Here is a 15212-nt window from a genome sequence, read left to right on the forward strand (position 1 = left end):
GCGCTCACTTGTCATAATTTCAGGTTGCAAGAACATGACGAGATACCGTGAAAAATAGTCACTTTACGTTATTCTGCAGAAATAAGCTTTCATGATTCAAGAGAAATTATAAATAAAAAATGTTTTACGAAACCTGTGAAAGTTGTTAAATGAAAATACCTATTCGTAACCTTCACGAGACGTCAGTTTTTATTGTATCAATACAAATGTGACTCAATAAATTAGCCAATCCGGAAGTGTGAATAAGCTATGTGGGCATGACATTGAAGACGGCACTGCAAGATCACTACATAACACTTTCCCATATATGATATGTCTGATCAATTCCTCACTCAATATCGTTTTATTGGTGATGAATTTGTGGAACCATCTAACATTCCTCCGTGTGTTATTGAATAGAATTTCTAAATGTCAGGCCACAAACAAACTGATCCGAAAACCAATCAATCAACTGACATTTCAGTGAATATTTGAGTTTGAATTGAGCAAAAAGAACAAACATGGAATAGTAGCATGGATACAGATCAACACAATTAAATTAGTAGTAATAACAATAATAATATTAATGGAAGAATTGTCATAAATTTTGTGAAGGATGAATAATCTCATGCTGAATAGTAAGAAAGTTTTCGCTCCTGTTAATTTTTAAAAACCAATTTCAATATCTAATATATATATCAAAGAAGTTTATTTTTTTGAACAAATCAGTCTGCCTAATTCACCTGTTTCAACGTGTGTCAACATTCCATAAAAACATTACATTTGGTCAACAGTGAAATGTATTTATCCACAATATTAGTTAACGATGAGTTTGCCTATCATAGCCTGATAATTTGCGTTACAAAAAGAAGAATTAAGTGACAAACATATGAGAGTGCGTTAGTCACGGTAAAACAGTATTGACAACTAAGTCTTAGCAGATAGATGAAATTTGTTTAGGTGATTTTATTCCGGTTGCTTCGGGAAAGCGTAGTAAACTTAACGTTCTTTGTTTACAAATCGTCCTGAAGAAGTTAGAGTCATCAGCTCAATGGCCACTGTCGAGCAGATGAGAACTGTCCCGATGTCATAAACCCAAGTTGTAAGCAGCTGACGTCAACCGCAAAATATAATGAATGCACGTTATTCTGATACATCATTTGCTTTTGATTTAGTGATTTTTATACATGAGAGTGTTATGTGAAACCCGTGAATATTGCTAAATGAAAATATCTTTCTGAAATTGTCACAACACACTATTTTATTTGTATATAGAACAATAACTAGTTAATCATAAGTAGTGCAGTTGGAACACGTGATTGACAGTTTTCCATAAGTACTTGCATACTAGACAAACATGACATCAGTAACTGTGCTTGGACAAATAAATATGAACATCTCTGTCTCACATGAGGTCAGTTGTGATTTGAGCAACATAGTGGTTAATTCTCATTGTGCGAAGTTGAGTGATATGAGTTCGGATCACACGAGGAGCATTGAATACCTCCAGATTGAGAGTAAAGTTCACTAACCTGTGTCAACCACCACGAAACCTCAGTTCACTGCAGTCTGCAGGCAGACTGTAAACAGAGAACATCGCTCACAAAATCAAAATATCTCCTCAATAACATCAAGTAAATATGTGAATTGGAGTTGTTGAGGCAGACATAGATGGCAGGCTGTTTAAATGCTCAACTACGAATGCTTCCTTACAAAGATATTTATTTTAATTCTGTTGCAAAAATATTGCGAAGTTCAATGTCAATTATATTTAAAAATGTTTTCGATTTCCTGCGAAATCAGATCGCTTCCACCTAACCATGATATTCAACTTCAATCAATATTCAACACAAACATACATTTGGCCAACAGCCAAGTGTATCTATTCAGAATATTGGGCATCAATGAGTTTATCTGTCACAGTGATTGATATAAAACGACACACTGAACGTGATAAAGATTATGCCACCAGGATGATTGACCACAGTCTCATGGTCAATATACACGTGACATGTTGTTTAGTCGAGTCCAGATGCATCGAAAGTAGCTCCATAGATAGATAAAATGAGAACGTGAAAACTAGATAATCCTGTACGAAAGCGATCACTCAACTGATTTGGAATTTGATGGTTTATGTTTATAGGGATTACTCATATTGGAAAGAAGACCGTCTATGAATTGACGGATAAGCTGTTTAATTTTCAACTCATATTCACTTTAGAGAAGTATTGATCATTTGTAGAATGAAAATTTCATTCATCTTTATTCCGTGTGCGGGTGGATGATTGTCAGTCATTTGAACACATCATTAGTAGGCGACATTCCTTATTATATTTATGATTCATATCACGCTGAATACACAATAGACAATGTCAAGTAATATGATGAATAATAGAGAATATAGTGATAGACAAGAAGAAAATCTGATCATAATTATTTATACCGACAACAAATGAGGTCATCGGATAGATCACACACTCAGATAATGTACACTTTTTATATCATTGTTTTCAGTTTTAGAAAAAAATACTTCTTATGCCAAAACTCATATTAGATTAAAAGAACTCAAATAGATATGATTATTGTATGTGTGATTGTAGTCCTCGGTTCAAACAGTTTTGAGATGACGAAAGAAGTACTTGTTGTGTTCAAGTAAGACAAATAGCGCACATCAATAATAATATGCTCCTGTAGCACAATGCTATCTTCCTAATCACTTCAACCGTACTAATTAGTTTTCAAACACATTAGGGTGGCGTAATAACTGACGATGGCAAAGATGAATGTCCAGTTATCTAAGAAAAAGTAGACAAAATGCGAACAAGCAACAGAACAAACAATCAACAATTACGATTGTGGAACTGAAATCACGCATCACTGTTTCACTGTTTCAGTGAAAAAGCGTTTTACTAGACGACATCAATATGCGAAGTTGATTTACCGTATTCATACGCGATTTGCTAGACAATGTTTTGATCTATGTACAAATGGAAAATTTTTCAAAATTATCAAATATAATCACACTTATTGAATCGGATCTCAGTTTATGTGAATTGTAACGGCCTTAAAGGAAAGTAGCATAAATGAGTAATTTGAGTGGAAAGAGGAATTTATTCAATTGTCTACCGTTAACAGCAAGAAGAATATGCACTGAATACACAGCAGATGACGTGGTAAAATGAAGGATTTTTACAAAATTATCAAAGACAATCAAACAGGTTCACCTGAAGGTCAATCGAAGTGAAGTGGTTTTTCTTTTATGTAAATGAACAGAGTCAAAATGATTGATAATCTTCACGTATGTCAAGTAATAATCTGTCAATGGAATGGTGGTATTTCAATTGATTTAAATTTACCAATTACTGTCAGTGGATATGGGTTAGAAGCCCAATGGAAAGTAGCATAAACGACTTATTTCAGTGGATAGAGGAATTTATTTAATTGTCTATTGTTAACAGTAAGTTCCCAATTACTGTCTGTGGATATGGGTTAGAAGCCATTATCTTTAAGTGTTCGCTGGATTATATACAGCTCATCAACAGTTGTGTCTTCATCTCATATCCATCTGGCTTTTAATGATAGGGAACGAAATAAATCTCTCTCCCTACTCGGAGCAACCAACTTCTGGATTTTGTCACAGATTACTATGTGCTTCATAACGTAACTAGAAATACTATCGTATAGCTGCACAAAATGAAGAAACGTTTTAAATTATTCAGTTCCATCCAATATACTCTTTTCGACGAACAAATGGACTTTGTTCGGTTTTCGTCAGTATTCTCTGTTTATTTTACATGTTTAAACATTCCTTTCAATGTCCATACTGAAGTGGTTATTACTTCGAATGGTATGGAGGAATAAGCTGAAAATCATTAACTGATCCAATAAAAAACAGGTCTGATAACGTCAATGTCATATCATTTGGATGGAAGGTATTCTGTTAGAGTCTTTGACAGGTTTGTCTGTGAGTGTAAGTTTTAGTGAGTTTGCGAAATGTCGCATTGTTAATATAAAAGAGTTGACTTGGGGACTTGAGTGTGCATGTTTGTTTGTGAACTATGTGATAAATAGTTACATGTGCTTGTCTGCATTTCTCAATGTAGCATTGATCAATCCATTCAAATAGTTGGAACGACCTATTCATATGTATGTAATCAGCTAACGAGGAGAAAATAAAATAAAAAATAGAAAAGATCTGACTTTATGATATCGAATATTCAAACTGATTACTCGGAAACTAATCGAAAAATTTCAGAACTCATTCTTGAATTTTAATATGCTGAAAGGAGGCCATCGCGTCATTACGCTGGTTAGATGAGGTCGATCAATTCATGGTTGAATCAGCTTTTAAGTTGGTCGTCGCGTGATGATAAGAGAGTCACATCTGTAAACTATATTCGCTTCGGTTTTTTAGTCGGATCCTATCACAGTCAGTTTCAGTTATGATGGTTTTGAGTGAAGAAATCAGTTTTCCATTCAAGAGTTTCAAATGTCGCTATTGTAAACATGTTTATTTTCCAAAGTATAATGAATGAAAGGAGAATGCTGATGGGAAGAATATGCTACGACGAAATGTAACAGTTGTAAGAATTTCTAATCTCGTTCAGCTTTTTCATCTGGTCAATTCAAGTGTTTGATGATAACATCTGGATTAAGTACAGTCAAATGTTAATTTACACTATTGACCTCAGTAGAATTCATCAGTTGAGAATGCAATGAACGTTATATAATGGATAAAACTCCGCTTATACACATCTGAAACTTACTAATTTTTCATTAGTTATCAAAGCTAATTGTCATTCGAACGTGGAGCTATTTTGAGTTCAACATTAAAGTATTCACATATTGGTGATTAGTACCAAGAACTCATTTGACTTAGTTGAAGATATACTGGAGACGAAAGAAATATTTAGCATAGAATAATCTTTATCTGGATTAATAGGAAAGCGCTGGAGTACACGACATCTAACGAGCTAGTTGTTCAGATGAATTTTCGTGAAAACTCCATTACATCATGTAGACTGTAATGGATCCACAAACGGTAACATTCAACAGTTAAGGTATGACTCGTTCGCAGTGTCATCATGGTGTCACATTGAGAAATTATGATAATGATTTATTGTAAGATCAAAGAATACCCTGAGTCGGGAACTAGATGCAGACATCAAAACGATTACCAGCGACTGGAAACAACTTGGATGAATTTAGCATGACAGGGTTGGATTGAGAATGCTGGTGGGCACAGATGCTACTTCAAAAGGAGTAACAGGCGAGTGTACGTAAATGATTAATAAATGTAATCTTGGAAAGCAATTTTCGCTCATCTGGTGAATTTAAGTATTTTGTGACAAGATTAGGATTACGTGCTGCTTTTTTAAACTTCGTCAGTTAACCTCAGTAGAATTTATCAGCCGATAATACAATCGAAATTACACATAAGATCAAATCCCTTTCATTCACACCTTATACTCGATACGTTTTCATTAGTTGTGGAAAGTAGTTGTTCATTGGAAACTGGAGCTATTTCGGTTTTGGCATTAAAATATTGGCAGATTGGTAATCATTACAAATAGTTTATAAGTCTCATTTGATGATTCACTGGAGAAGAATGAAAGTATCCACCACAGAATAATCTTTGAAATATTAAAAAGTTACTGAAGTACATATCGTATAAGCAACGAGTTGTTTATATGACATTTTGTTAAAAACTGAATGACATTAAGTAGACGGTAGGCGTGGCTTTGTTCAAGAGTTGCAGTTTCATATTAATCGATTATTAAGTCGTCTGACAGAAACTTTTTATTCACATGGTAAAGTGAACGTCTTGGCATTGAATCAAAGCAGTTTGTGCTACTGTGAATTCAATCAATCAAATTGAAACAACGCATCAGTCAGTGACGGTCGATTGACAGCAAATGACACGAAACAAACTGTTCGCTCGCGTACATATGAGCACAAATTTTGAAGAACAATTTAACCAACCACTAATTTCAAGGAATTGATAGTCATGTCCAAAAATATTTTCATGCATAGGGGTGAAGAATTCTATCCACCACTGAATACATATCAGCTTGTGTTCGCAACAGCCATAAGAATATGCACTAACAATTAGTTCATCTTGCTCCATGATTGGTTATTAATGGCCATGTGATTCTAACAAAATTGGTATGCTAGACAGTCACTTTGAATCAACGAATAAAAAAGAAACAACCAAACTCAAAAAAGTGTATATAAAGCAGAAGAGTTTCAGTTAAATTTGACTCAGTACATCGAACGAGATGAAGTGAGTTTTAACTGAACACACGAACCAAATGTGTGTCATTAAAATTGAAATTTGATTCGATGAGATAACGTTGATTTGTTCATCTGAACCATTTCAGATACATCTTTTCGTCAAGTCTACCTATACCACTTTATTTGGCCATCGCATTGCTTTACGAATTCTTCGATTGTCAGGATATCTGTGAGAAACCTCAATTACAGCACCGTAAGGCAGTAATTTTTGGGAATGGTTCATATCAATATGTAAGTTTTCAGTCCAGTTTTAATCCACATACTCAGTCTCATCATTATAAATACTCAATGAGAATTAATCTTAATCAGTCTCTTCCATTTGTGAGTGGAAGTTTCAAAAGATACTACTATAATCGTACAGTGAGTTGAATACATTTTGTAAAAGAGGTATATTATTGTATTTTTGCATCATTTTAGGATATAGAACCGAAATTCCCGTTTCAAGTTTACGATAGTGATGTCAATACATTTGGAATTGTCTCTTTAGGTAAGTCAATATTTATCGTTGAACTAAAATTGTTAATGAGTTTTCTTGATTCTATTTCATCCCATCAATAAAAGTTGATTCAATTTCTATGCTCGCTGTGACTTGACCATAGTTTTTGGATATCTATTCCTGTTTAAAGTATCGAATACCTGACGTCTTACAGTAGATCAAAGACAGTTCGTATAATCTATTTAAGTCATTAGACTATTTCAAAATCATTTATTTATTCAATGTGAAATTATCAACAAACTTGTATGTTTTCATTAAGATGATAAAAGTCACGGATTTATGTACAATACACTGAAATCTAAAGAAGTTTCGATACCAGGCAATTTTGGTGAGAATGATTTTATATATTATTCAGTAAAATATATCCTACATTTATTTTTGTCACATTTATTCTATACAAATTATTCACTGTTGAGCTTGATTATTACGCAAGAGTTGACCAGCACACAGAGACTGTTTGGTTTGTGTAATTTTCAAACCAATATATGTGTCTTCAACACTTATTGAACGCTGTCCAGTGAAAATATCGAATAAAACAGCTGGTTTACTTTACGGAATCGAAATATTCGTCACAGTTGATTGCATCGGTACGCTTATCATGTCGTTGAAATGATAATATTACGACAATCACGTCAACGTGTTTATTATATACTCTGATGGTAAGTCAATAATTACCGTTGAACTAAAATTGTTAATGAGTTTTCTTGATTCTATTTCATCCCATCAATAAAAGTTGATTCAATTTCTATGCTCGCTGTGACTTGACCATAGTTTTTGGATATCTATTCCTGTTTAAAGTATCGATTACCCGACGTCTTACAGTAAATCAAAGACAGTTCGTATAATCTATTTAAGTCATTAGACTATTTCAAAATCATTTATTTATTCAATGTGAAATTATCAACAAACTTGTTTGTTTTCATTAAGGTCGAAAATTCCCTCGTGGAGAAATAACAATTTCGATACCAGGCGGTTTTAGTGATGAATATTGGATTCTGAATGAAAGTGAGTTTTTATATTATTCATTGAAATATATCTTACATTTATTTTTGTCACATTTATTCCACACTAATGATTCACTATTGAGCTTGATTATTATACAATAGCATTTATTGAAAGAGGTAGGTATACTCTCTGTCAGTCACTAAATAGTCAACTCTTTCTTAGTAAATATATTCATATGATTATCAACTTCGAATCCAGTCACTTCCCAAAACAGATGACCAATAAATGACTATGAACTGTCTGCTGGTAAAATATGGATTATTCGAACTGGAACACTTGAAACAATAGTTCGATTTTGACAGTTATCAGAATATCAGAAATTGGTCTTGTATAGTTACTGTCATGTAAAATTAACGGTCTCTTACTCAGTCAAAAGCTTATGAGACAAGCTTTACGGAAGTGAAATATTCTCACTTGATTGCATTGGAACGTTCATCATATCGCTGAACTGATATTATTTCTTACAACTTCCTCATAATAGATCATTAGTTATTTATTCACATAGATTCATCTAAATCTCGGGACAGTGATGACAATTTGTCTACAATGGCAATCCGCGGTGAAACGTACATTTATTTAAATAAATAGATATTCATTTTGCTAATATTTAAACGTCTATTTCATCATTTCAGATGAATTATTCGCTGTTAAATGGTCTTCTAAAGTAAAATATAGTGGTACACGTGAGTCAACATCTAATATTTAATTGTTCACATGTGAAACCTACACATTTTTATATTTCACTCATTGTGATTACTCATAGTTTGTGCGAATTATCCATTTATACCACTCCAACTATCAGATCTTAATAGCGGACTTGACGATTTATTCTTTTATTAATGGCGCAATAGTAATACAGCTTTAGAAACTAGGCGTTTGACATTGATTTCGAAAGGTGCATGATCGTTTCATTCACATGACTTTCATTACGAATTCAACTGAAGATAGCATTAGAGAAAACACAGTAAATATCCATTGGAATCTGATCTGTTTGTGAGTAGGCATACACAGATTTAAATCTAACAATAATCTGCTTATTATTTATTTTTCAAATGGTAAGTATCGATAGTCTTCTCCTTGTAGAGGATACAGCCAAAATAACTTGTTTAATACAATCGAATAAGAAGATATCTATCTATTATGAGAACGTAAGTTGCTCAACTGAATGTGATTATGACTTTTTTTCAAGTATTTCATATTGAACTACTAGTTCATGATTATGAATCAGTCTTAGTATGACAGGTCTTAGATTTTGGCGCGAAATTTATTCATCCCCTTGGCGATATAGAGTCTTGGCATTATAGCTAATATCAGATCGAGATGAATACACTAAATCTGATACCTAACCATCAACTGTAAATCATAAACCTTACTCTCCAAACTGATTTATGAGTCTCATTTAGCCATAGTAAGTAGAAAGATGCTCTCAAGGTCACTTTGACGTCCCTCAAAGATCGTCCACACATTATAATTTCATCCATACAGACAAAGAAGACTGAGAATGTCGACATCCTTAATGTAAATGTGATTGTTTGTCTGAAAGATGATCCATTACTTCAATGATTATTTGACTACTATAATGATGATGGTTTATTGACATATCTTGACTGGAAATTCGAACATGTTTTTTTCAGATTCCTACGAAAGTTGAAGGAAGTGGGTGGCAAACGAACTTTAGAGGATTTTTCGCATGTGGAAGTGGTAAGAAACATTTCGACGAATTTTTGTAACATTTTGATGTACAGGTTATTCCTGGATTTTATCAGAGTGATCTAGTATAGATTTCTTACAGTATGCGTTAACCATTGGTTTCGTGTGTAATATCAGCTGGAGAAAAAGTCAATAAAGGTGTGCTGATAATTGTGCGAAATGAAATTGGGATACTATTTGTAAACTCACTGTCCAAATGTTACTGAATATTGGGCAGTTAACGTCAGATGAGTGTTCATAATTATTGTATCGAAATCGCATTATCGTATGTGATTATGACTGACAATGTCAACTAATTCTGAAAGTGTTTGATATTTGTGATTAAGTCTTTTAAAAACAGGACCACTATAATAAAGTGAAATGAAATCCAAGTATATATGACTTCAAATTAACAACCATCATTCATGATAATGTCACACAAATGATTTGAGTTACTGAAATGAGATTTTGATATTGTTGTTTCAGTTTTCTTTACTAAATCCCATCGCTAATGGATTTCACGATCCACATAAGCAGATATTTCAAGTACAACGACCAAATGTTTGGAGTGATACTTGGAAACCTGTAGTGTTAGTCATTAGTTTAAGCCCATAATATATCTTATTCTAGTTTTCGGACATTCCATTCTATTCATTCTACTTGAGTCATATTTTGACCTTGTCAATTATTCGCTTGTCAGTCTTGACTGTTTTTATATGAGCGTATATGTGTGTACCCTTCTTATCCCATTAATCACATGTCTGTGGCTTTATTTTGTCTGACTATAAATATTGAGTAACGCTTGACTAAAATGGAGTTTGCTTCCCTGCGTGTCATTTTGCTTTGCTCTGTTTCATTCGCTTCACAAACAAAATATGTGTATTCACAAATCAATTCTCGTTATTCGACTTATTTAATTCCGTTATTGGCTAACGCGATTAAGTCGACGATTATATACGAGAATAGGCGATAGCAAACATTTATACGATCTTGGAGTCAGATCCATGGGCCACTAAAAACCTCTCACGTTTATGTTTACGGACAGACCCATCCGGATTAGGATATATGTACGATATTATTAAGGAGATGATATAAACACTCATTTATTTACTAACTGGCAAACAGTAAAACAGTCAGACTTGCAGTCCGCAATCATATGACCACTCATTGTAAATTGAAATGTGTTTAGTTTGAAACAAAAATAAAACAGTGGTACATGGGTCTGATAATTCCTTTATAAAACGCCTAATCGTCATGCCTCATTGGAAAGATCATTTGTTGCTGGGGTATGGAGCTGAGTTTCTAGACGAGCGCTGAGTGAAAATTACTTGGTACGATACAATGTTTTATGATTAAATAAGAGATAATGCACTAAATGTGTAGTCAAGTGGTATATGTTGATAGGTTGACGTGTATTACTGTAACTTTAAACAATGCAGATGTTCAAGACTGAATTTGACCGATTTCACTTTTAAATTACTGGTTGAACTTTGACCACTTTCACAACTCAGATGGATTTAAAGTCTTAGATTTGAAGATGTTCTATGTTCACTGCCGTATCGTTTATAAGAAATATTTCTGCTTCTTTACATGATCGCTCAGTATATAGTGCAAACAAATTGTAATACTTGAAAAATAATCTTAGTTATAAGTGTCTCTTTCCGTTACATTTTTCATGCAAGGTGATAAAAAACATGAAATATCTGTCCCTTCAGAATGGATCCAAAGTAGAACGCTAGTGGTGTATGAAGCCATCGGGAGTACGTTGAATTTTATTTATTGAGCGTTAACTATTTTCACACTTTGAAAAGCCACTTATGTTCCATCGGATTAAAACTTCCGTATGTAACTGAATTCAGCCACTAAAATGTATCTAGGTATTCGTCTCAATTTACGTTTCAATCATCAATAATAATTAAACGTCCATTCAGTGTTGAATATATAATGCTATTAATTACCTATTTGGACGTAATATTAAAGTCTTCGCTGTGGCGATATGTAGACCAATATGTTGTCACTAAACGATAGATGAGTTGACACTATTCTCCAAAAAGTTAAGAGTCAGTTGATTGAATGTGCATTGACGATGAAACGTCCGTTTCTTCTTTTGACATATGTGCTATCGAATTTTCAAGAGGCATTGAAATTGCCAACACAACATTCAATTGCGATTACATTGAAAAGTATTGCCTTTCTCCCGAAAGATAGGATTCGTCATGCATATTCGATAAATTAAGGGTTTAGACAAATAACTTCTGCAAATTACAATGTATCATAGCCAGTTTCAGAGTTAATTTCACAATGACAACATGTGTTGCTTCTCATGACTATGTGCAGTGAGTATGTACAAACAATTTTCAGTTTACCACGTGCTGGACTATTGAAATAATAGCTCGACTACTCAGAGAATCATTCTATGATCTTATGATCAGATCGCCATCTATATTCCTTTGATTCAACATCCTTGTCCACCTGGTTACCAGTCTTGAATCTATTGATATAATTTGTCAGAACTATGATCTCACACATTCGAAAAAATACTATGTGCACAACAGAGGTTCAATTCTGGTTTAATAACACCATATATCGTCAAATAAATGGCGTAGCAATGGTAGGACTAATAGGTCCAATGAAGGCAGATATTTTATGGGGTATCTTAAAAACACGGTGTTAAAACAGGCGATTAGCGAAACGACGGGATGGCACATTTATTGTCTGTAACAATAAACAATATTAATTTATTTCACTGATTTCAATTATTAATAAACGGTACAGCCGTCAAAAATTCAATGCAGTGCGCATTGATGAACTCAGTGAACGCATCGAGTGTACATTTTTGTGTGTAAACAGTTACTGAAGGCTAGCTAAATCACCTGTCAAAACCCATCCATCATACTTGACATTCAAAGCAGTTTCATTCAATTCAAACATGCTGTCATGAATTATGAGTGAATCTGAATGTGTACTGCATGTTACATTATGCAGCCTGATGACAGTTTCCCAATGAGTGAAATACTCACTTAACTCCAAATCACCATCACTTTATTGGATTATCGTTACATGTTTGTAATTCACTTACCTTTTTTGATAACTTGAAATGAAATTACCTTATTGTTTTCACAGAATATTGTTCAGAATACAATTCGTCTGAAACATGCCAAAATATAACAGCATCAAATACAACATGTATTTGGTGTGCAAATGCCAACACATGCATCGAGAGTAATGATGAGGATACTCATAAACTGAAAGAAAATGATTGCCGTGTTCAGGTTAGTACTTGTTAAACTTATCAGTTCGTTTTCAATATCACAAAATCTCACATCCCAAGTAAATACATTTACTCAAGAGAACAATTAATTGCTACCAATAAGAACTGACGTGTATTCTATCTTCACTGATTAAATTAAAACTTTGTATACTTTGACGCCATCTTATGAGAAACGAGTACAGTGTTCTCTTTTCACAGAAATAGTAAACAATGTATTGAAGCGTCGCTTGACATCAATGCTTGAAAATATGACACTTTTCCATCACATTGAATCTGTGATTATTTCGGAAATACAACATGAAAACGTAGATCTATATAAGTTGTTCAGAAAAAGTAGATGAAACCATTTTCAGTGAAGAAGCGCAGTCGGTTGAAAACTGTGTACCATTTTTTGACAATTATTGGGAGTTTGCAGACTATCATTGTTGAAGTACAGAACATGAATTTCTCATTCTTTGTTGAGATATATCTTACTTCCTCAGATCGCTTCAGAGCCGGCAACGATAATTTCATTGATATATATTAGGATTATGATTAGATATGAAATTCAGAACACAAATTTCGTCACACAAGTGTGCCATCAGTTAGTTGTAGGATAGTGTGAACTTATCACACTGATTGTCAAATCGGTACTGCATGTTCCAAATGATTACACAAATGTGAATTGTGTAACTGTTTATTGAATTCTCTCTTATCATCGTTACTGATAATAGTATATAATCATTAATGAATTAATTGAATAGTATTTGATGTTTGGTGATGAATTCTATTGTTGTTGCTTATTCAGAAGATTCCGGATGTTAACAATCCGAGCACAGCTATACCTCTTGAACAGATTGAAACCACATTTGGGATCATCCATGATCAGGTAAGAAAAAAACCTCAAAGACACAGCCAAAGAAACTGAACAATACATTGTAAATATTTGATATTTACTAAGGAATTCCACTGTTTCGCTTTTCTTTAGAATATAACTACCGGCATTACCAAACAGAATCAACAGAACGAATCACTCCGATACTTATATATTCTCATACCATTGGCTGTCTTCTTCTTTGTTGTATGCATCGGTTATATTATTTGGAGACGTTTGCACAAAAGAAAAAGAACTAGTGAATGATCCTGGAAAACGTCCTAAAATGTTTTAATTATTCTGATTATGTTCTTTTTATTTCATATCTCATTTATAGAAACTCAGTTTTAATAGTTAATCTCGATAATTTGGACATTTTCTTCATGGAACTATTTACATTCTTGTGCTTCTTTACGTATTAACTGATTTAATCTTCACAATGAAATTGCTAACAGGATTTTATTTCGTGCTTAATTGTCTGACTTGTTTTCCATGAGTATCACGACATTTTATTTGTAAACTAGCAGTATGTGTATACGTGATTTTGTCATAACTGCAATGAACCATGAGTCCATTGTGATGAATTCTCATCACTGGGATATATCGTTTGGAATTATTATTTTTTTATCATTATTAGAAGCTTTATTCAACATTATATTTTTGGTACAACATAGAATTCTCAGCATAAAGTATTTCAACAAGTTTCCTTTTCTTATACCTTGATCGATTGTGACGATAAATTTTCAATGATGACCAGTTAGATGTTAGGAGTTCGGTAATCCACATTTGATTAATGTTCATTCGTTTCAATGCATATTGCCGGCCACCATGATGTCGCTGATTTTACCTTTTTGTATCCCGTATAGCGAAAGTTTGTAAACTTTTCAAAAACGCGCCTGAATAGATTGTGTGCACAATAGACATAATGATGTGCTAAAAAAACAATAAAACAGATAACTTGATGAAATATCTAGGTCGGAGGAACGGGTAGCCCAGATATTCAAGCAGGCCGCCTTCAGTCATTGTTATAAAATGAGCAGTCGAAATACTTTATCCATAGACTATTAGACACTTCTATGTCTTTTTACTTGATTATGCACAGTTCAGTAAATACTGTTTAACAAACCAGTGGTAACTCGATAATATTGAAAGAGCTTTTATTATTGTCATGGGCAGTATACGGTCAATTATTTCATTCGAAGCTTAGTCTTTAGAAAGATTCAAACTGAAATTGACTTTATCAGCTCCACACAAAATTCTCATGCTTCGATTAAAAGAGTTGATAGCTACGTCTGTTAGGTGCTCTTGGGGAACGATAATTCATAGTTGCACATTGAGTTCTTGTTTATTTGAGCGCAGAAACTCCACGGCTGTCACTGAAGATGCTCATATCCATCTTCACTGTTCTGAAGTGCTCTGTGCAGATGATCTGAAAGATTTCTATCCACAGATTCATGACGATAAAGTTTCATTAGTTATGACAACGATTGCAACTGTTTAAGATCTGATGAAACACAGCTAATCACTATTTGGTTTATGCTGCTACTCAAACGTATTTCACATAAGGACAAAAAGTACAGTTTGTGAACTTCAATATATAGAGGATTTTTGTGGTGCGCATAGAA

General features: G+C 33.5%; 1 protein-coding gene across 1 annotated transcript; it reads left to right on the plus strand.

Annotated features, from left to right (window-relative positions):
• Positions 1-6561: 6561 nt before the first annotated feature.
• Positions 6562-12750, plus strand: MS3_00011161 (uncharacterized protein; the record flags this gene model as incomplete). The annotated part of the gene is made up of 6 exons (XM_012945825.3): positions 6562-6637; positions 6698-6760; positions 8786-8922; positions 9409-9475; positions 11146-11223; positions 12587-12750. The coding sequence occupies 6 exons, from the start codon at positions 6562-6564 to the stop codon at positions 12748-12750; spliced, it is 585 nt and encodes a 194-aa protein (XP_012801279.3).
• Positions 12751-15212: the final 2462 nt, after the last annotated feature.

This window comes from Schistosoma haematobium, chromosome 7 (assembly GCF_000699445.3).
Source record: "Schistosoma haematobium chromosome 7, whole genome shotgun sequence".
Lineage (NCBI taxonomy): Eukaryota > Metazoa > Platyhelminthes > Trematoda > Strigeidida > Schistosomatidae > Schistosoma > Schistosoma haematobium.